This window comes from Monodelphis domestica, chromosome 8 (genome assembly GCF_027887165.1).
Source record: "Monodelphis domestica isolate mMonDom1 chromosome 8, mMonDom1.pri, whole genome shotgun sequence".
NCBI classification, from domain to species: Eukaryota; Metazoa; Chordata; class Mammalia; order Didelphimorphia; family Didelphidae; genus Monodelphis; species Monodelphis domestica.
In genome coordinates this window covers 180,967,737-180,991,992 of record NC_077234.1, presented here as the reverse complement: position 1 = coordinate 180,991,992, position 24,256 = coordinate 180,967,737, and the positions used below count along the sequence as shown (strand labels likewise).

Sequence of the window (24,256 nt, the reverse complement as noted above, 5' to 3'; positions counted from 1 at the left end):
AGTCCAGTCACAAACTGTGACTCTAAGACAGTTAGGGAGATGGAGGACAACAGCTATTTAAAATCGTCTTTCTTCTTCACAAAGTCAGCAAGGTCTCTCAGCTTAACCCGAGAGAGAAACAAAGTTCAAAATCTCTCCTTCATCCTGGCTTTCCTCCAACTGTTGGTCAGTCAAATCTCAGAGGTTTCTCCCTTGGTCAGAGAGCCCCCTCAAAACCAAGTCAGCCCTACAACGGTCCTCAGCCAGCCTCTACTACCAGAGAGGGAAACAAAGTCCAAAGTTTCTCCCCTGGTCAGCTTCAATTGCCCAGAGCCCAAGAGACTGAGACCAAGTCAAAGCCAAGTTTCTGCTTCTTCTCCTCTCTCTCTGTGGCCAGAAACCCTCAGCTGCCACTCTGGGGAACATTCTGTTTGTAACCTTCTTCTTGATTGACAGGCAGGTCCCCAACCTTAGTTCTTGCATCTTGGCTTACAAGTCCTTTCTCTCTCTCCATGCCTCTACCACAATCCCCCTTTTTATTAGGCAAAAATGCAACTTGCATTTTTCAATGATATTTACCTTAATAATTTCATCTATCTACCTTAACTCTTTGCTATCTGAAACATACTCATACCCCCCAAACTAACAAAATCCTAAACTCATCTTAGCTGTTCTATCTATCTAAATACTAAGCTAAGAATGGGTCATAGGAAAATGGTTTAGGTAGGGGAATTACATGGACATAGTTTTCTGTAACAAAGCAAGTAACAGCATTAATAATAATAATAATAATAATCTAGACCCAAGAGGGACATTGGAAAGACCAATAGAGCTCAAGAGAAGAAGATAGCTTTGAAAGTTCTTAACGAGATGGAGGAAGATGACAATTAGAGACCTCAGAAAAGTAGGGTCTTGGCTTGAGCTAAATGCTCATAGCCAAAAGGTAGACTACCAAGTCATGAATTTTAGGGGTCACAGACTCCTTAATGCAATATAGAATGGAAGCCCCTTGAGCAGCCAAGTGTTTGTTACATAGCGTGCCAGCCTGAAGTCTGGAAGACTCATCTTTCTGAGTTCAAATATGGTCTCAGACACTTACTAGCTATAAGATTGTGGGCAAGTCACTTCACCTTTTTTTGACTCAGTTTCCTTATTTATAAATTTCCTTATTTATAAAATGAGCTGGAGAAGGAAATGGCAAACTATTCCAGTACCTTTGCCAAGAAAACCCCAAATGAGGTCATGAAGATTTGGACCTGACTGAAATAACTGAACAACAACACTGCTTCTTATAGGCACATCCTGTTTTGCCTTTCTTTGTAATTCCTCTGCTTTGGACAATACCTGGCATATTGTAAACATTTAGTAATCAATTTATCATTCATTCATGAAGATCACCCATGAGTTTCAGTCTTCACTGGCAGAGTAAATACTCATATTGCTGAAATAGTAGATACTTGAAGAATTTTTTTTAAATTCTTATCTTCCATCTTAGAATAAATACTGTATATTGGTTCTAAGGCAGAAGAACAGTAACAGCTAAGCAATGGAAGTTAAGTGACTTGCCTAGGGTCACACATCTAGGAAGTCTGATGTCAAATTTGAACTCAGGATCTCTTCTCTATCAGCTGGCTTTCAATCCACTGAGCTACCTAGCTGCCCTACTATTCTTAAAGAATTAAAAACTAAATCGAGGCAATATTGCTGGTTCTACCTACAGCAATAGGTTTGTTATGAGCATCAAATGATGCAATCAATGTAAAGTATTTTTAAGCAATAAAACATTAGATGAGTGTAAGTTATTATAAATAAATAAATAAATGCCAATTATTGTAAATACATGTCATATAAATTTGAAAGTGCTTTGAGAACTATAAAGCACCATATTGGTATAGCATTATGGTAATGGAAAATTGGACTTCTTGGGACTCATTCTTTGTTGCTGAGAGATGTATGTGTTAATTGGGAAGTAGCCATACTTCATAATCTCCTACAACAAGGCTCCTTCTCCTGCCCCATTGTTTTTGCACTGAATATCCAAAATTCTTGGCATGGTCACCCCCCTTACCTCCATGACTTGGGTCCTGTGGTTTCTTTCAAAGCTCAGATCCAATGGCACGTCTATGCAAAGCCTTTCCTGATCCTCCTACTGGTTTGTATCTTCCTTCCCCAAAATAGCTTGTATTAATTTTGTATGTAGTCTGTAGCTAACTTCAGAATACATGTGCCTCTTCTCCTTAGCATGGGAGCTCCTGGAGGGCAGGGATCATCTCATCTTTGTCTTTTTATCCCCAGTACTTAGCAAAGTTCCCAGAACCCAGTAAGTGCTCAATCAATGCTTGCTGACTTCTTGATCTAATAACAAGAAGTCAGAGCAGGCAGTGATCAAGGCTAAGAGGAGAAGATGGTACTTTCAGTAAAGGTGATAATAAAATTGTTCTGTTTTGTTGAGTTCTAAAAACTCTTTCTGAAGCCACAATTAAAGAAGGAAATGATGGCATCTGTCAGCAATCTGGGTTCTACTGAACAGTCTAAGAAAATCCCAGAATTATGAACTTAAGCTTGCCTCAGTAGCTCTCTGTAAAAAGAGCTGGAGAAGGAATTGGCAGACCATTCCAGTCTCCTTACTCAGAAAACCCAAATGGGGTCTCAAAGAGTTGGACAAGACAAAAATGACCAAACAGGAAAAACAAAAGGAGAGGGAAGGATGATTTGTGCACTGTTAGGGTTAAGTTTACATTTTTAATGAGGATTTATTAAGCTCTTTCTATACTAAGTCCTAGGGATAAGCAGGTAAAATGAAAAAATAATTCCTGTCTTTAAGGAAATTCAATTAAAAAATACCCTTATCTTCCATTTTAGAATCAATCTTGTATGTTGGTTCCAGGGCAGAAGAGTAGTGAGAGCTGGGGGTGGGGATTACGTGACTTTACAAGAGTCACACAACTAGAAAGTGTCTGAGGCCACATTTGAACCCAGGATCTCCTTCCTGTTCCTAGACCTGGTTCTTGATTGACTGAGATATCTAGCTGTCTTCAAGGAACTTCAATTTTAATGGGGTAGGGTACGTCATTTAGAAAAGATATCCCAAAAATACGGTTTGAGGAAAGAGGGAGTACTAACAACTAGGGTGTCAGGAAAGGCTTCTCATAGGAAGTGGCGCCTTCAATTGAGACAGGAAGAAAACTATGGATTCTGTAAGATGGCCATGAGGAAAAGTGTTGGTTGATATCTTTTAAACTCAAAAAGGACCAAAATGGCAATACTAGTGATGTCTTTTGACACATGGAAATTGGATTTAAGTGAGTCAGAGTTGCACAAAGCATTGACTTTATTCTTTCTTCCAGAGTCATTAATGGCCCAGAGATGGGAGGTCCTAGGTTCAAATCTAACATCAGACACTTCCCAGCTGTGTGAGCCTGAGCAAGTCACTAAAACTCCATTGCCTAACTCTTACTGCTCTTCTGCCTTAGAACCAATATGCAGTATTGATTCTAAGATGGAAGATAAAGGTTTTTATTAAAAAAACAAACAAACCTCAAAAAACCAATGGCAAAACAAAAGGCAAATTGACTGGTGATGGAAAATGTGTATTCCAGGAACAAAAACATGGTGGAAGGAATGGCTAGGAGTCATGAAAAAGAGGAATATAAAATACATCTAAAAAATAGGTCGTTGAATGGTTGTGAAGGTCTTTAATGGCCAAGCTCACAAGTAATGGGGAGCCACTGAGGGTTATAAAATTGTGAAGAATCATGATCATGAATATGCACAAGATGGAACAAAGGGGCTCATAGTGAGGAATGAAGAACATCCAAGCAAACAAGGTCTCTCAAGGTAAACGTGAAGATAAAATCTCCAAATTCTAGGAAAGATCTTCAACTCAAAGGCAGAAGAAAAGTGATAAAAGATGAAGGCAAGTACAGTCTTAGAGAAAAAATGGTGCATGCCTGCCATTGGTGAGTCTTAGGAAAATAGTCTGTTACTTTTTTTAATCCACATTTAGTTCTTGCTTTTCATTCAGAGCAAAAGCGAAGACAGAAATTGCATGATTTTTTATTGGGAAAAAAAGAAAATGGCTTCAATACTAATTTTAAAACATTTTTGTAAAATTCTTACCTCCTATCTTAGAATTGCTACTAAGTCTGGGTTCCAAGGCAGAAGAGTGGGAAGGGCTAGGCAAATGGGATTAAGTGACTGGTGTAGGATCACACAGCTAAGAAATGTGGCCAGATTTGATCCCAGGAACTCTTGTGTCCAGGTCTGGCTCTCTGTCCACTAAGCCACAGAGTTGCCCTTCAATACATATTGAAGACAATTTAACACATAGGGAATCTATCTCATTCTAAGCCATGTTGTGTATACACATAGGAAAAAGATAGTGTTTTTTTTTAAAAATATCCACTGTCTCCTGAAAGGATCTTGTTTTATGCCCTAAACTAATTTTTCTCTGCTCACTAAACTAACCTGGACATAACTCATGTTCAGTAACTTTAGGGGTACCACCTACATCATTTGTTCCTACTTAAGTACTTAAAAGACATGATTTATAAGAAACAAGAGGACTGAGTTAGGATAGAGATATTTCCAAGATAGTTCAATAGTTTACAGGGAAAAACACATAAAGACTTACAGGAAGACCTGGAAGACCTGGAAAACCATCTAGCCCATCTTGCCCTGGAAAGCCATCTTCGCCTTCCAAACCCGGTATACCAGGAATGCCTTGGTCACCTCTGCTACCTAGGAAGATTTTTTTAAAAGTGTGAAACATCTTCAAAATGAGCACATTTAGAAGGGAAGTGATTATAAAATGGCTGAGTCAACAATACACAGACCTTTTGTTGTAATGGTTCTAGAGTCTCCTTTCTGTCCTTTAAGACCAGCTGCTCCAGGAGCGCCAGTGCTACCCTGTAGAAACAAGATGATTTTGATGGTTAGATCCAACAGATTATAGAGTCCCAAACTCTAAGCACTAAGGTTAAGCAAATAAAATGAGAGACAATGAAAATCCTGAATTGTTAACTACTTATGTAAACGGATGACAGAATAGAACTTCTGTAATATTTCTCTGACGTAGACAATACCTTAGAAATGAATCTTCTTATAATTTCATTATGTTATTTTTTATTTTAAAATTTATTAGAGAATTAAAACCTAAAATAACAACAACTAAGTGAGCTGGTGAGCAGAAATGAGGAGATTCATGATGTATGATCATTCTCTGCACGTTTGGCAATGTAATTCAGTGGCAAATTATGGTAGTTCCTTTCTACAGATTTACTGAGATATATTTGTTAAAAAGAGATCAAAATTATTTTGATTGATTGATTGATAGTTCTTTTCAGACTGGGGAAGAAACCATGAGGAAATCCTGAATAGTTGGCTGTACAAAATAGAAAACATTTCAATTAGAAGATTCCTTACTTTTTACCAGAATATCATAATTACCAGCACTGACAGTGTTTTTAATTTCTCAGCCACTTTTACATATTTTGATAGTCTGGATTTATGTATTTAATTCATTTTTAAAGGATTTAAAACAAATTACCAACTACACGTAATAATAAATTTCTACACAATTTTCCATAAGTTAGATGATTGAACTTATCTCCTTCCCTCCTTTCCCTTTCCCATCCTGGTGCTGGCAGGTGATTCAATCTGGGTTATACATGTATTATCATGCAACACATTATTCTATATTGTTCATTTTTGTAAGTGAGTAGTCATATAAAACCAAAATCCCCAAACATAAGCCCATATAAACAGTTGAAAAATTGGATGCTATGGAGTTAGAATAAAATTGCTTTTTACTGAAATAAAGCACAACGCCCAGTATTTTCTGCTTGACCATCTTGTTTATTTTCTTAGAAACTCCGGGGCACAGAATCTATAAAGTGGTGAGTTTAATTTTCTTTCAGAATACTCCTGTGCCACAAAACAATTACTAGTATAGAGTGACCTTGTGCCCTAGGAGAATTCTATCTTTTGCTGAAGTTTTCCTACAGCATGAAGTGAAGCCATCTGTTCCTGGCTCAGATAGTCTTGAAATTTAGTTGGATTTTTCAGAATATGTAAAACACAATTTCATTTTGTAAGTCTCTTGCCATTCTCTTTTAAGTCGGAAAGAAAAGGGACAGTTTCGGTGCCCAAAATTTGAAATGAACATTTGAGCCCCTGGTTAATTAAAAACGTGCTCATGCAGAAAGATGTATTTCAAATGGTCTTTTAAAACAGCTTGTATAAAAGACTACCAAGCTGATAGGCATAGAAGAGCTAAAGAGAAGAGATTTCATGCATTATTAGACATGAAATTTCTTTTGCAGCTTTGTATGTGAGACTTGAAAGGATGCTTTCTTTATAAAATACTCTTCAATTTTAGCCAGATTCAAAGGTAAAGGTTATCTAAAGAATGTGCCTCAGCCTGGGCACCATAACAAAGGTTGTTCAGTCAGTTAATGTGTACCAGGCTCTATGCTTAGACACTGGTTAACAAAGAAAGATCTCTGCCGTCAAGGAGCTTCCATTTTGATAGAGGAAGACAATACAAAAAAAAAGGAAGGGGAGAAGGCAAGGAAGGGGCAAGGTAAAGCATCTAGAGCAAGGGCATGGTGGAGAAATCCAGGGGAATAGGAAAAAAGTTCTGGCTTTAATCAACATCAAGAGAAATTCTAGATGACCTTCCTTCCATCTACTCTATATGTTTTGCTTGTACATTTTATTTTTAAACCCATTTTATGTATTTATTTTTTACATGTAAAAATAATTTTTAAATATTCATTTGCAAAAATTTGGAGTTCCAAATTCTCTTCCTTCTTTCCACTCTTCCTCTTCCTCCCAATCACTCTTCCCTACTCCCTGAGATGATATTGTTTATACATTTAAACAATTGTTGTCTCCTTCATTAAAATGTGAACTCTTTGAGGAAAGGCATTATTTTGCTTTTCTTTAAATTTCCAACACTAAGCATAGTGCCAGGTATTGGGGATGGGCTTAAGCACAATGGAAGTGCTTCATGAATGTAAGTTGACTGAATGACTGAGCATTTCATTATGAAAAGGAAAACTGGTGAATAAAAGGGAATTTTACATGATGGAATGCTACTGTGCTATAAAAAAGGATGAGGGGGATGGTTTTAGAAACACCTAAGAAGAATTATATGAACTGATGCAAAGCAAAGTGAGTAGAACCAGGAGATTATTACACACAATTATAGTAATATTCTAACGATGATCATGAGAAAGGTTTAGTGATTTTGATGAAGACAATAATACAAGACAATTCCAAGGGCCCATGATGAAAAATGCTATCTAACTCCCGAGAAAGAACCTATGAACTCTGAATGCAGATTGCAGCACACTTAAAAAAACAAAACCCTCTCTTTATTTTATTGTTTCATTTTGTTTGTGCCTTCTTTTGCAACATTGCTAAGAAGGAAATATGTTTTGCATGACTTCAAATGTATAAATGACATCAAATTCAAGGAGGTGGAAAGGGTTAAAGGGAGGGAGAGAATTTGGAACTTAAAATTTTAAAAAATTGTTAAAATTTTTTCCATATAAATGGGAAATATTTAATGAAATAAATAAAACATTTCAAAAGGGAAATTTTTTATACTGAAAACCATAATATATAATTATATTTTCCACATTATAATTTTGGGTTGGTTTTTGTTGGTTTAGTTTAAGTCTAAGATGGCATTTCCATGTTTGATTATGTTCCTTTCTGCTCTCTTGAATCACAAAAGCCTTGAAAAGTTCCTCTGGAAGTATGTTTTACTGTCCAGAGGGGTACATGAATATTACTGGCACAAAGTCATATTAATTTAATCATTTTAAACTTCATAGTACAATAAGGATGTAGCAAACATTTAACTTCAGGATGAAAGGCTTAAGTTTATAAATATCTGGTTCCATGCCTGATAGCTCTCTTGCCAATGTGGGTAAAAAAACCAGATCTATTCCTCACTCTCACCTTAGAGCCTGAGAAACCAGGAATACCATGGGGGCCTGGATCACCGATTTCTCCTTTTCTCCCAGGTTCTCCATTTGTTCCAGGAAGACCAATGGGTCCTGGTGGACCAGGAAGGCCTACAGAAGAAACTTCACATTTGCAATCTCCAGGGTCACCTAGCATGGCAAGGAGAAGCAGAGAGAAGGTAAACTCTTTTTTCTAGGAAAAAAGGCAATTTAACCCCAAAATTATATATCAAATTTGGTGTTCTGTATTACAAAAGAAGCAGTAAAGAATGCCCTCAAGGAGTTTATAATTTCACTGGGGAGAGAATAAATTAGGCATTGATTAACACTTATACATGCCAGGCACTAAATCAAGTGCTGAGGTATCAAGTACAAAGAAAAAATCAGAGTACACATATATTAAGTAATTTTAAAAATTCGGCTGTATTTTATTTTCATAAAGATCCTGATACAAACTTACACAGCCCTGTGAAACTAGTTTGGACATACATTAATTGGTATGATTGGCTGTGGAATAGACCACCCAAAGGAAGGAGAGATCAATATTGATCAAAGTTGTATAGATGGAATTCTTGGAGATAAAATGCCTTGATCTGAGCATAAATGGGTAGCCAAAAACATATAAGAACTTACAGTAGGGTGAAGGGTGAGTTGGGACAGGGTGGGAAATGATGCGATGGAAAAACTCACTACACTTTATATCAGAAGGCTTGGGTTCTAGTTTTCTCTGTACTGTGAAATAACTGAGTGACTTGCAGGTCTTGGAGTCTACCTGTAGGTTGTTATGAGGACAGGGATTCATTTTCTGGGGCATCTGGGTGGCACAGAGTGCCAGGTCTGGAATCAGGAACACTCATCTTCCTGAGCTGAAATTTGACCATAGACGTTTCCTAGCTGTGTCATCCTGCACAAGTCACTTAATCATCCTATTTGCCTAAATATTCTCATGTATAAAATGAGCTGGAAAAGGAAATAACAGATCATTTCGATATCTTGCTAAGAAAACCCCAGAGAGAGTCACAAAGAGTTGAAAACAACTGAAAAATGTCTGAAAAAAAAATCAATTCTCTATTATATACAGACGAGGGATAGATATTGAGAGGTAGCTACTTCCCTGAAGTCCAAAACCAGATTCAATTCTAAATCTAAGTGCTTTTGCAAGAACTCCATGTTTTGAGTCTGTACCAAAATAAGGCTGTTTTTTACAAGGATGATAATTTCTATAGTCAATAGCCCAGTACCATGATGTACACACTGAGTGTTTTCAATGAAAAATAATTTTTGACTGACTGGGTCAACTGAATTTCTTTTGAGTATGTAGGAATCAAGGCTCACACATCCTTTGTATTATCAGTGTAATTTCTACGGGAGAAATGGGATGGTTTAAAAAAAATAAACATTCAGGCTAAAATGTTTTTTGTTCCTTTTTGACTTTGCTCATTGGTTGGTCTAGATCTGTAATTGCAAGGAAGTAGGGAATTCCCAATATGGAAATTCCCTTCATGGATGGGCAGAGTGGGAATTAACGTATAATTTAGAGAGTTGTCTGAGGTATGGAGAGGTTAAGTGACTTGGTCAGAGTCACACAGTTAGAATAGAACCAGAACCTAGGCTTTCCAGTAGGATAGTCTACCATCATGTTTACAGGATTGCCTTACTGCCAAGGGGCCAGGATCGAAATGATATTTTAAAATGGTTTTATTTAAATATTGATTATTTTATTTAAATTTAGAAAAACATACCGATTTTTAGACTATAGAACTATATTTCACCAGTGTAGAAAACTAATAATCCTTCCCCCAATATAGACCTGTACCTGTTCTGCAATTTGCAGTTTCCACAATTGCTTGAGGACACTGAGAGCATAAGTGACTTGCCTCAATGGCATATCCAGGATATGTCAGAGGCAAGACCTGAACTGAGCTTGTTATGACTCTCAGGCCAACTCTCCAGCCATACCACCATTATAGATCAAAGAGATCTTACCTTTCCATCCTTTTTGTCCTCTTGCCCCTGGGAACCCTGAAGGGCCCGGGGAGCCCACACTTCCTTCTGCTCCCTTAAGTCCAAAAAGAAATCCTAATTAAAAAACACACAAAAGAACAACAATGTTAAATACATTGGATAATGATATAATAATGCAAGTCTTTTACAAGAGCCTGCTTGGTGGTCTCTGCTATATAAGTCTCTCCACTCTAGTCTATCAGCTGCCAAAGTGGTCTTCCTCAATGATAGGTGTGATATTGCATCCTCCATACTCAATAAACCCCAATGGCTTCCAATCAACTCAAGAATCAAATATAAAATTTTGTTTTGCATTCAAAGTCCTTTAAAACCTGCCCCACCAATCACCATTCTAGTTTCCTTCCATCTGACACTTCCCCAAATACTCTGTGATCTAAGTTCACTAGCCTCCTTGGTGGTACTCAAACAAGACATTCTGTATCCCAACTCCAGGCATTTTCATTCCATGCCTGGAATGTTCTCCCACCTCATTTCTGCCTCTTGGCTTTCCTGGTTTCTTTCAATTTCCAGTTAAAATCCCACCTTCAACAGGGAGCCCTTTCTGAACTCCTTTAATTCTAATGTCTTTCCCTTCTTGATTATTTGATCCATTGATAAATTTCCAATTTATCCTATATATATATATATATATATATATATATGTATATAGGTTGCTTGTGCATAGTTATTTGCATCTTTTTGTCCCTTTAAACTCTGGGCTCCTTAAGAAAGGGGCTGTCTTTTGCTTTTCCTTGAATTCTCAGCGCTTAAATTGGGACCCTAATGCATTGTTGGTGGAGTTGTGACCTGATCCAACCATTTTGGAGGGCAATTTGGAATTATACCAAAAGGGTTATGAAACAATGCATACCCTTTGATCCAGTAATACTTCTATTTATTCTGTATCCCAAAGAGATTTTAAAAAATGGGAAAGGACCCATTTGTACAAAAATATTTGTAGCTTCTCTTTTTGTGGTGGCAAAGAATTTGAAACTAAAGGATGTCCCCTCATTTGGGAATGGCTGAATAAGTTGTGGTATATGATGGTGATGGAATACTACTGAATTCTCAGTGCTTAAGAAGAAGCACAGAAAGAGCTTAATAAATGTTTATTGGCTGACTAAGATCCTGATGAAATTGCATTTCTAATGGTTCTCCACTGAGAAGCCCAGATTATAATAAAAAATATGAATAACACATGTACTCTAATGCTATCATAGGACACCTTTTATAGAAAAACATATATGGGGTCTGTCCCAGGCAGCTTTCAGGGCTAAAAAGAGAGTTGTGTAACTGTGTGTCTAATTCTTTTTCAGAATCCTCATGATTAAATTCTTCTTTAAAAAAGGAATCAACAAATCTGGTCTCAACACACTTCCTAGCTATGTGACCCTAGGCAAATCACTTAATCCTAATCACCCAGTCTTTACTGTTGTTTTGCTTTGAAACTAATACTTAGAACCATTTCTAAGACAGAAGATAATGGTTTAAATAAAAAAAATCAAAACAAAAGTTTTTGTTGTGTTCCTGCTGCCATCTACCTGTCCAAATGAGAGCTACTTTAAAAGAAAAAAATGACATATAAAGTCATATACAAAAGTAGACTGCTAAATTCCCTTTTAATAGGACAGAAAGATTTATACTTTTCCAACTCCCAACAGAACAGCAGCAGTAGCAACAATAGCCCATGACAGAGAAGGCAAATGTCTTGCTGTTGATCTGAATCTAGCTTTATACTACATCAGGCTGGGCAGGATCCCTAGATTTTAGGTACTCAGACAGTCTTGAATGATGGCAGGTAGCTGCTACTTTTTCTGTTCCCTTTAAAAAAGATCGCATTATCCCCTCTGCCTGATGCTACTACCAACAGTTCCAGACAGGTAAATTTAGGAGAAGGCAGTAGAACAAAGTAGGGTTAGCACATGGATTTTAAAATGCCACTAAAACTGTGGGTTTCACTTTCAAGTTGACTGCCATCTCCTGGTAGAAACAATAATTCTGGTTTCATGGAAGCTCTGAAAAAATGCTTTATTTAACTTATCCAAATTCTTCATGTTTACACTTTTTATTCTTTTCTCAGACTCACAACATCATAGAGTCTCAGGGTTGGAAGGGATCTCAGAAGTCACCTAGTCCAATTTACACTAGATAGGAATACAACATCCCTGAGAAGGAGTCTGCTTCAAGTCATGAAGCGATGGAGAATTCACTAAGAAGAGGACATTGTTCACATTGCTCAGTTCTAATTGTTAGAGAAGGTTTTCCTTTAATTTGAACTCAAATCTCTCCAAGACTGATTGCACCAAGTTCTTCCCTCTGGAGCCAAATAGGGCAAATTTAAACCTTTCTAATGACAAACCCCAGAAAACAGTTATAATGTACTTCCTAAGATGTTCTTTTCCTTCAATGTAGAAACCACTAGGTCCTGTGTGCTTCTGATGGTAGCTCCATGGTATTTGAATAGTTTCTTTCTGGCTGCTTTAAGTATTTTTTCCTTGGCTTGGTGGCTTTTGAATTTAGCTATCACATTCCTGGGAGTTGTCAAATGAGTATTTTAAGATGTTCTTTTAAAAGCTAAACCTCCCCCTTTCCTTCACCTGATGCTCCTGTGACATGAACTTAAGCCTCTCCATCATACTAACTCTCCTAATTTGGTATGCATTGACAGTGTCCATCTGAAATGAAATACCCTGAACTGGACCCAGCATTTATATGTGTTCTGACTAGGGTCAAAACAACAGCAATGTATCTTTCCTCATTTTGTTTTTATTAAGGAAAACTAAGGTTGTTTCAGCTTTTTCAGCTTCCATTTCATACTGATGATTCCTTATGAACTTACGCTGCAATTGTCTTTTAATACAAATTTCTCTCTAGCCATGCCTCTCTTATCTTATAGCTGTGAAGTTGATTATTTGAATTCAGTAATAGGACTATATTTCAACTAATCATGACAGCCAATTGTGACAGTATAATCATGTTCCCTTCCCATCTTCCAAAAGGGATTAGTCTTCCCTAAAAGACTACACAGCTATTCTAGTGCCTGACTGGCTCTTGATGCAGTTTTCTGGTCATCTTCGGCCATAAAAAAGTCCTACCCAAGTGGAGTGGGCATCCTCCAACTTGGTGGATATCTGAAGACCATGGTAGTCACCCCATCCTGCCCTGATAACTCAGTGAATATCTATATGGAAGGGAAGAGAGAGGATGCGATACTTCCACAGATGCTAAGCACCACTATATTCTTGTTGCATGTCCTTATGTTAAAGCTAAGTAAATCTTCCCTGGTATCTGATGACTTAAGGAATGCCTCTTTTAGTTCCCAAATCAAACCTGAACTACCTGGGTGCAAGTGGCAGGGCCTGCCCCTAATATCTGTCAAAATATTTTTGGGATGCTAATACTGTTATCTGGGCAGCTAGGTGGCACAATACAGTATCAAACCTGGAGTCAGGAAGACTCATCTTACCGAATTCAAATTTGGCCTTATATGCTTACTAGCTGTGTGCCCCTAGGCAAGTCACATAACCCCGTTTGCCCCAGTTTCCTCATCTGTGCAATGAACTGGAGAAGAAAATGGCAAACTACTCCAGTATCTTTCAGGAAAACCCCAAATGGGGTCATGAGGAATCAGACATAACTGAAATGATTGAACAAGATACTGTTATCTAAAAAGTTAATGATTGATTCTAGCTTTGTATTGTTTACATATTTGATCATTTGATCCAAGTCATTGATAATAATTTTGTACAGACTAAGGCCAAAAAAAGAGACCTATGAAACTCCATAAGATGCTTTCATCTAGTTTAAGGTTTATTCTTTAATCAACTTTTTTTGGCCATGCAAGCAATTCTAAAAAAAAAGTTTCTGACTAAGATACCTGAATAGAAGGAAACAAATTAACACTACATCTGAAAATTAAACAACTGATGACTAATACACACCAAAAATATGAGTCTCAATCTGCTTGACCATCCTGTAATCTAGACCACATTTCCCCCCAAAAGACAGAGTTTTTGTTAAGTGCCTTGCCAGAATTCAAGTATACTATATGGACTGTATTTCTCTGTTCTGCCTTTTTGGGAAATATATTGAAAAAAAGTAATGGGGTTAACTTAGCATAATTTAAAAAAATTAAACTTCACCCTACCTTGGCGAGCATTTCTCTTTCTAGGCACTCATAAACCATAATATTTTGACAGAGTTTGAAGTCAAACTACTTTGCCTTTGATGGAAGAATCTAAATAAGGGACCTTTCCATAAAAAAAAATAAGGATATTCTTGTGGCACCATTCCCATTCTCAAAGATTATTCGAATGTCCTATTCACATCTTAGACCCAGTATGTCCACACTGGAACTTATCATTGTCCCTGACCTCAACCTATCACTCATCCACTTTTCCTCTTTCTTTTCTGTTTCCCAACATCAGGATCTCTGCAGTCACCTTTCCCCTCTTTCATACCTCCCATTCTACTAGTTGGCACGTGTCTTGTGGATTCTGCCTCCATAATAGCTCTCTTCTCTGTCTCTATTCTTCCATTCACATCACCCTAATTTAAGAACATATGACTTCTCTTCTGGGCTACTGTAATAGTTCCTGGTTTCAGTACCAAATCTACCCTCTAAACAGCAGCCAGAGTAACTTTCTTAAGGCATAGCTCAGACCACTTGCCTACTTTGCTCAAAAGCTCAGTAGCTCTCTGTCGCCCCTACAATAAAATAAACTCCTCACCCTGTCATTTAAAGTCCTCCAAGACATGGCTCCAACCTCCCTTTCCAGACTTATCTCACATTATCCCCCACCTCATACTCTACTTTCCAGCCAAAACAGATTACAGGCTGTTCCTCAGACTTGACATTCTATCTCCCATGCATTTGCAAAAAACTATTCTTCATGCCTAAATGCCCTCAAACTACTTCATCTCCCTATCAGTATCTTCATCTTCCTTCAGAGTTCAGACAAGAGTTTATTTCTTCCGTTGAAGGATCCTCTGACATGTCACCCCAACCTCCTGCTCATCTAGTTGAACATGCTCCTCCCCTCTTCAAATTATCTTCAATTCATTTATCTTTTTATATGTTGTGCCCCATCAATAGATTGCAGATTCTCCTAAAAAAACAGGGAATATTTCATTTTTTTTGTATCTCTTGTGTCTTGTACATGGATAATTGTTAATAAATGTTTTAAAAATTAAATCGAATAAAAAAATAACCCATAAGCGTCACCTTCCTAAGGTTTTTTTTTCAGTACCCTGGCATATAGTTTACCAAGACCCTGTGACTTGAATGCCTTTATCTTAGATTTTAATTTCCTGTGAATAATTTTTGATGTCTACTTTCCAACTTCAGTATCACTATCTTTAACAAGAGAAATAAGATAAGAGAGGAAGAGTTTTGTCTTCTCTCCCAATGACTACTTTCATAATTTCATCTACCTTCAAACAGTGATCCTATACTTTCTTTGAGATTCTTTTCACCAACACTGACAAAAATTGAGATTCATTATTCCTATAGGACTCTTTTATTTATCTTTAATTATCTTGCCTTGCTTCCTCTTTTCTGTACTTCCATCTTGTTAAGCTTGGATTTGCTCGATAACTTTTTCTCTTCAGCTTTGGAATCAATGTTTGTATTAGAACTTGGCTCTTGAGTGTCTCTCAGTCATTTTGAATTTACTCCTGTAGGGTTCTTATTATCCTTTCTTTGGACTTTTTTGGAATATAGTCTACCTGGATGCAAAGTCTGGGGTAGGCATCAGTCAATATCTACCATTCCTTATTTTTTTTTAAATTAAAAAACATTTTTTTATTAAAAAATTTTTAATTTTATTTGGTCAATTTCAAACATTATTCCTTGGTTACAAAAATCATTTTCTATCCCCCCCCCCCATAGCCGACGTGCAATTCCACTGGGTATTACTTGTGTCCTTGATCAGAACCTATTTCCATGTTGTTGGTGTTTGCTAGGATGTTCATTCAGAGTCTACATCCCCAATCATATCCCCCTCGACCCATGTGATCAAGCAGTTGTTTTTCCTCTGTGTTTCTACTCCCACAGTGTTTCCCCTGAATGTGGATAGTGTTCTTTCTTATAGATCCTCTACCATTCCTTATTATGATGAGCTCTAAGATAGCATGATTACTTAACATTCCAGTTATGTCTACTTTAGCATCTGGTTTCTGCTCATTGATCAATTCGGAATATATTTCCTCTTGTCACAATTCCCCCACCCCTGTTCTGAAGGATAAAATAATCATTACGTGGCTGCTTTGCTTTTAGGGGAGAGACAGTGCGAGCAAGCAGTGTTGAGCAGATGTCTAGATATTCGGTCTTCTTTATCACTATTCTATCTTTCTTCAGTACCAGTCTTGTGATTTGTTTCTCGAATTCACCCAATTCCTCATTTTGGCTGGGGATTCTACAATATATATTCTCATCACAGTATCTGTTTTCCCCTTCTTTGGTCCTCACCTAAATGTTTTGCATGACACTTCTCCATTCTGGTCTGTGGTTTTCCACCCAGGAATATAACATTTTCAAATATGGCACTGCTCCATTGTCCCTTTTACATAATTCTTTTTGTCTTCTCTTCATTGCCATATTCCATTCCATCAAGTTTCAGTTACACTTTTGAGTTTGTATTAAAAGGTAAATGCCCCCATAGGAAAATATTTAAGGAGAAAAAAATGCTGTATATGCACCTTTCTTCCTGGATGATAACAGGCGAGTAAGTATATTTTGAGGAAATGCCAATGACACCAAATCAATGTCTTTCCATATAATTTAGTGATTCTGAGATTTTTTAGTTTGGGAGCAGAGCGTGAAATACAAGGCACTAGTCCTTCAGATGTTCCTGAGCAAGTAACTTTATAAAATTGGCATTGCTATTACATGGATCAATTTAAGCTAGGAGTTCTTAATCTGCAATTCATCAAAGCAATCTTATATAGATTTTAGTGGGGTCCATGGCAAAAAGTTATATCTTTATTTTCACTAGCTTTGAGTTTCTCTTATGTTCTACATTTTATTTTCTTCACTTCAAAAGCTTATTTGGAAGAGTTCCGAGGCTTCTCCAGACTTCCAAAGAGTTCCTTGTTTTAAGTTATCTTGCAAGTCTTTTTAAGTATAAGTTAAGGAAAACAATTAGTTTTCCTCTTATCAGCTTCATTAATCTTTCTAAGCCAAGTATTGCAAAATACTGCTGAATTTCTTGGCTTTTCTCAAAGATGTTTGTAAAAGAGAACAAGAGCAGCAATCCAAGCAGCATTTTAGCTTAATCTATAGCAGAATGGAATTGATCTGTGGTTTCCTCCTTATCTTTGACTTAGAAAAAAGCAACTCAGATCTAAAAGTAAGTAAAATTTTCTACACTAAAAGAAAACTGGCTTCCCAGAGCATGATTGTGCTAGAGTTGCAAAATGGCAAAAACTAAGGCTTTATTCATCGAGACCCACAAAGTGGGTTGAAATCTAGTTAACATGAAAAAAGCCCAATAATTTTATTCCAGAAGACACTGGAGTCTGAGAGAGCCAAATAAGCAGAACCATTCTGTTTAAAGGGTTATTTAAGTTCTTGTGAGAGCCAGAAATGTTAAAGAGCCCATTAGGGTTGACTGTTCTTTGTACAACATGATTGCTTGACAATATTTTTGAGAAATAAATGTCTCACTGGGGGAAAATGCCTGTTGGGATGAAAACTTATGTTGAATGCTCTTTTTACTTTATTTGATGAAAGTCATCTGATAGCATTCCATCTGCTTTACAAATTCCCTCATCAGCATTCAATAGGGAACACAAGTAATTTAATTTCTGTTTGCAAACCAGTTATGTTAGCAAATCCTAAATGAAGGCAAAATGGAATGCTTTGTGCCCTTCTCACACTTAAATTGAGATTCTGAAATAAAGGCAAAGTTAACGTTCAATGATGAGCTTTTAAAAGACATAATTTTATGTCCTACCTTCTTTTTTCTTGTTTCCATTTACTGTGGTCCAATGCCAACAAATAATGGACTTACCTGGTACCGTTTACTTAGTAGACCCAGCTTTTACAGAAACTTAGTGTTCCATAGCTATAGACTTTAGTCATAAATATGGCTTCTGGGATAGTTCTGCAACATCCAAGATATTGACTGAAACACTCAGCAAAGAGATGAAGCAAATGAAATCTCTGTCTGGGTGGTAACCCATAAGGTATGTAGAAATGATAGAAAGAGGGAAAGAACAGATACAGAAAGGCTTGCGATGATGCTTTAGTGAGTATATGTTTTTAAAATACCAACTGGAGGGGGGGCTATTTAGTAAAAATTGAGTTAATGAAATTATTTTTCCTACAGTCATATATTTACGTTTCATTAGTTTTCCACTTACCATCTGGTCCTGGTAGACCAGGAGGTCCTTGTGGTCCTTGAGGTCCTGGTATTCCATCTCTACCTGGAGGTCCTGGGTACAGAGCGGAGAAACCTGGCTCGCCTCTAAAACCTTTGGCTCCCATTTCACCTGGAAGTCCTCTTCGTTCATCTGAATTCCACGAAACAAAACAGATAAAATCAAATCATTATTGCTGTTTCTCAACATTAATTATTATATATACATAACATATATATAATAATTAATATATATAATAATTAACAATAAAAAATTGTATTTAAAGTGACGCTCTAAGGAAGGTCACCATGTGGCACACAGCTGGAATCCTCTATTGAGGGAAACTGAGGCTGGCTGACTCAGGTTTGGAGTATATAGATTTTAATGGGGTCCATGAACTTGGACGGCCAAAAATGATATCTTTATTTTGTCTAGTCTTTAGTCTGTGCTTAAGCTTGGCACTAATATTTATCAACAGAGGGCCACTGAGCTTCAGGAGGGAAAACTAACCTATGGTCAGAAAAGTTTTTGAATTAAAGGATTAAAGTTTGGGTTTGGGTTTCATTCTGGGGGAGACATAAGAGATTCAGTCTCAAAAAATATATATATATTCCATAGAAGCAATATGAGGTATTGGTTATAAAGGTCTAAATTCAGTGCTAGTTTTATTATTCATTCGCCCTCTAATTGATGACACCCAGAGAGAGCCGGGATTCACACCTCAGTTTTCTGACTCCAAATCTGGTATTTTTTTGTTGTTTTTTACCATTCTATCACAAGGAATTAGTCTTAGATTTATGCCTTGGTAGTTTTCAATAGCTTACAAAACAAACAAAAATAAAACAAGTGTCCTGAGAATTCTACGTTCTTATTTAAAATTTTAAAATAGTCATGTACAATCCCCCGGAACTGGATTTTGAGGAGGCTAATGATGCTATTAGCACGAGTGCTCCTTACCTCCATCTATCCCTGATGTGCCTGGCTGGCCAGCCTCTCCTGGTTCTCCTGGCCTTCCGTCAGGGCCGCGAACCCCAGGGGTTCCCGGCTCCCCTTTTACACCTAAAACACCCCAGAGAACAGGACTAAGTTATTCTCGTTATTAAGTACGTGTCATAATTGTAGAAATCACATCAGAGAAATCGTTTCCATTATTGCTCATTGTTGAAAAATATACCTGGTTTGAATGTTTTTTAATGACTTTAAATTGCCAGAACTGTGTTAGGAACAAGAAGTGCTGTTGCATCACACAAGTCGCAAGTAGGGGTCAAGTCCTATAGAGTTCATTTATACATTGTATAATGGATTTTGTGTGCATGGCAATATGTACACACGTGTAGGCACATAACAGACACGCACACAACACACATGTACACATAGCATGCACATACGACATGTGCACACAATGCATATGTATACAATGCACACAACACAGTGTATATAATATATGCAGCACAATATTGCATACATGCATATTATGTGTGTACATGACAGATGTATAAATTTATATACTATAAAGCATGCATATGCAATAGATGCATGCACTTATGACATGCACTTATATACTATATGTACACATTATACACACATCATATGTACATATAATATACATGTGTACAACACAATACTTCATACACACAACACCCATGTACAGAATGCACAACTATATGTGCATATGCACAACATACATGGATATAATGTGGGTATATATGTGCATATAAAGTATGCATGTATACAGTATAAAAATTCATATATAGAATATATGTGTATAATATGCATGTATATATAATGTGCACACACAATATATGCATATAATACACATACATAATTTGTATGTATATAAATGAGTATGCAATATATAAATACATATATAACATATATACATGTAATACACATATGTACACAATAAGTATACATATAATATGCACATACATGTTGCATATACACATAGGCAATGTGTATATAATACAGCCATACTATATGTAGATACAGCATTTATGCATATAATATACATATAAGACATACAGTACATATGTATATAAACACACACAATGCAATATGCATGTCTACATGTATGTATAAGATGTGTGCATATGTTGTGTGCACATACTATATGTATATAGGTGTATAAAATGAATGCATGCAATGCACCCATATACATACAATACAGGCACACAACATACATGTATGTAACATGTATGCGATATGTGTACAATGCACGGAATACATATGCATCCCGTGTGTACGTGCATCACATGTATACATGATCTCTGTGTAGACTACATGTGCATACATAGGCTTAATACAATGCATCTACAATATACAAGAATGCGTCCACATTTAATTTCCCCCCTTAAGTTTTGCCGCGGGGTTCTTTTTTCATTTCCCCCACATTTCAGTGGAAGCCAGCACTGCGGCCCACAGGAGATTCCCGGGGAAGCGTCTGCATATTTTGGTTCACCCATATACTCCTCCGATTCATGGAGAAAAGAGACAAAATTTGTTCTATCAGGCTGCAAAGGAAGAACTAGGAGCAAAACTTCTTTAGAGACCCGCCGGCCTCAAATGGCCAGTTCAGCGGGGCGCGAGAGGTCTCGGGGGAGGTTATGCTACGGGTTAATCTTGAGGTCTCTACAGCTGCGCAGAGACACACGTGAGTCTCTTCGGAGGTAAATCACCCCACTGAGGCTCACTCTTGAATTTGCAAAACGGAACGGAAACGGACGCTTTTCTTTATTGATGACAGAGGACTACCATCTAGTGGCCACAACTGGAACCACACGTGTCCTGCCAAGGGAAGTTTGGGAAGGGCTTTGAAAGATCACGTGACTCCGCTTTCTTGAGGGGAGAAAAGGGAGGCCCAGAGACTTATCGAAGGTCACAGGGTGGATCGGAGTCAAAATGAAAAAGATCTGAATGCTGTTTTAATGACATCATCCTCTCAGGGAAAAAAAAAGTGTTCTTCTCTACCCTGACCTCAAACATCTTCAATCCGATGAAGATTCAAGCAATGTATTGTGGTTAAAAAAAGGGGGGGGGGTATTGTTTATATTGTATTTTTATTAAATTAAGTATAACAGACTGTTTTAGGAAATCTGCCAAAGGTCATTAATGAAAAATTGAAAACAAATACATTCCAAAGGCCTTCAAGGTAAGTATGAAAACTAAAAGCGATTTTTTTTAAATAGGAAAAGGTCAAGTTACAGTGGATAGAGCACTAGGAGTGAAGTCAGAAAGACCACAGTTCAAATTTGACCTCAGATACTTACTAGCTGGGTGACCCTGGGCAAGTCACTTAAGCCCTGACTACATAAAACTGGAGAAGGAAATGGCAAGCCACTCTAAAATATTTTTGCCAAGAAAACCCCAGAGACAGTGTGTCCCCGGAGTCATGAAGAGCTGAACATGGAAGATAGTGTAAGAAGAAAGGAAAGGCAGGAGGAGGTCAAAAGTGAAGGATTTTAAATGATAAAATACTTTACATTTGATCTTGAAGGGAATAGGGAACAGCTGGAATTTACTGAAGGGGGGGTGTGATCCACGATCTTAATCCTGGGGATCAGATGTGATTTAGAAAAATCCACTGCTGAGTGGATGAGATAGTTGAGGAAAGATGCCAATGAGGCAATTATTGAATTAGTCTAGGTGAGAAGCGGTGGAAGCTTGTGTTGGGGGGTGGGCTGTGTGAGTGGGACAAAGGGGGCATATAGGAGAAATGTGAAAGTGGACAAGAAAAAAAAAACGTACAGATTCAATGTGAGAGAAGAGCTGGCACGAGACCAAGGTTGTGAGGCTCCGTACAGCAACAGAGGACAGAGTTGGACAGAGGAGTGGGCTTACGGGAAAATCACGAGTCTCCATATTTTGGATATGCTCAATTTGTAAAACCTGTGAGAGATCTAGTTCAAGAGGCAGTTGGTGATGTGGGTCTGTATCTGGGGAAAGTTGTTCGGAGGATGGATTGGGCGAGGGATAGACTGTAGGTTAAGGGATGAATTCCGAGGCTATTGTAATAGACCAAGGGAGAAGTGATTAGAATCTGATTGAGGGCAAAGCTGTGTGGGTTAAGAGAAGGGCACTGACGGAAGAGATGCTCTGGAGGCAGAATCAATGAGATTAAATAATTAATTGGATATGAAAGTGAGGGAGAGAGACAACATTGACTCCAGAGTTGTGAACACGAGTAACTGGACTCAACAAAATTGAGGAAGGAGGTTTAGAAAAGAGATGAGTTCTATTTTTTTGTATTGAGAGTGATATCTACAAAGAAATATGGTGGAGATGTCCATCAAGAAGGCTAACATAAGAGCATAATTCAGAGGTATAGAGAGAATAGAAAGGTAGAGGAAGAAAAGAGAAAGTTCAGGATGGAGCTATGGGGAAGACCCATATTTAGGGAGGAAGAGAATGATCCTGAACCAGGCTAAGAAGACTGAAGAGTCATAAAACAGGAAAGGAAGCAACAGACAGTAGAATCACAGAGATCATGAGAGAAAAGTATATTCAAGAGGAAGGTGGTGCAGATTAGTGCCAAACACTGCAGAGAGAACAAGGAAAATGAAGACTAAGAAAGTTAATTGGATTTAGCAATTAAGAAATAATTGGTAATCTCTGAGAGAGTAGTTTCAGTTAAGAGATGGGAGTGGAAGTCAGATTGCAGTAGAGTTTGAAGAGTCAATTCTTCTTTATCTCTTTGGAAAGATATAAAAGGTGAATATACCATTTTCCTAAGTTAAAAAAAAATCCTAAAAAAAATTAGTTCATTGGAAGTTTATTTATGAAAATGTTTAACAAGACTTTCTTTTTCCCAGGCTTACCCCTCATCCCCTCTTTTATAAATTATAAAATTAGCAGAAATGACATACATACCTTTCATTATGGAGGGGTGGTGTGAATATGAAGGTTGACCAGGGGGACCTGGGTCACCAATGTCTCCCTAAGTATGGAAGATGAGAGAATATTTAGAAAAAAAACCTTTTGAAATATTTGGAAGTATACTATCAAAGAATAAGGCTGAACTTAAATGCTATTTAAATAGAGGAAGATTTCCTCTTTTATCATTTTTAGATTTTTTGAAAGTTTATTCATTTACTTACTCAATTATTTGTTTTTTCTTCAGGTACTTCTTATTAAATTTTTTTTATTATATACTTAATCACTACTACCACCAAAAAACATTAAACTAAACAAATACATAAAAAATTAGGATAGGAGCATGGTACATGACCACAAACATCACATTATTTAGATTTGCTTAAAATGTTTAAGTTACATATGTATGCTAATTTAAACATACTCTGTTTTCTGATTTCCCTTTGGATTTGTTTCACTAGGTTACTTTTTTCTCTCGATTTTGTGGCTCATATTTTTTTAAAAATGTAATGTTATATGTTATCCCTTTTCTCTTTTCTTTATTTCCCTTATTTTTTTTTATATTTCCAATATTATTCATTTCTGGTGACAAAATATAATCCATTACATTCAAATATCATAATCTATTCAGTTAATTCTCTCATTAATTACATTTGTGTTGTTTTTAGTTATTTTATCATATCAAATAAAGTTACCATCAATATTTTCATAAATACAGTTTTTTTTTTACCCTCTCAATAATGCCCTTGGGGTAACCTTAGTAATGGGATCTCCAAGTCAATAAACTTGAACAGCTTTACAACTCTTAACTCTTACAACTCTTTCCATCTTTAAAAAACAAAAAAACAAAAACAAAACATAGCTGTTGTTTCTCCATGTTCCTATCAATGTTTAATTTAATCACTTTAGCCTACTTGGTTCTCAATTAACATATATTACCAGGACCATATTTTTCTAGATTGGTCCTTAAGCAGTAGGGACAATCTGTCTCCAGGACTATACTCTTTCCAAAACAAGTCTATCCAGCTTGGTCATACCCAGTGGAACTTTTTTTCCAGTTCTACAAC

The 24,256-nt window shown here is 37.0% G+C and overlaps 1 protein-coding gene across 2 annotated transcripts in view; it reads right to left on the bottom strand.

Annotated features, from left to right (window-relative positions):
• The window catches only part of COL4A2 (collagen type IV alpha 2 chain), a 286,312-nt gene that overhangs the window by 69,324 nt on the left and 192,732 nt on the right, over nt 1-24,256 (bottom strand). For both annotated transcript variants that reach the window (XM_007501294.3, XM_007501293.3), the window contains exons 18-24: nt 23,187-23,253; nt 19,278-19,379; nt 18,324-18,473; nt 9,942-10,034; nt 7,951-8,105; nt 4,815-4,887; nt 4,613-4,719 (exon numbers count right to left, since the gene is read on the bottom strand). In XM_007501294.3, coding sequence (XP_007501356.2) covers nt 4,613-4,719; nt 4,815-4,887; nt 7,951-8,105; nt 9,942-10,034; nt 18,324-18,473; nt 19,278-19,379; nt 23,187-23,253 — 747 coding nt within the window. The remainder of the gene's footprint in view (nt 1-4,612; nt 4,720-4,814; nt 4,888-7,950; nt 8,106-9,941; nt 10,035-18,323; nt 18,474-19,277; nt 19,380-23,186; nt 23,254-24,256) is intronic.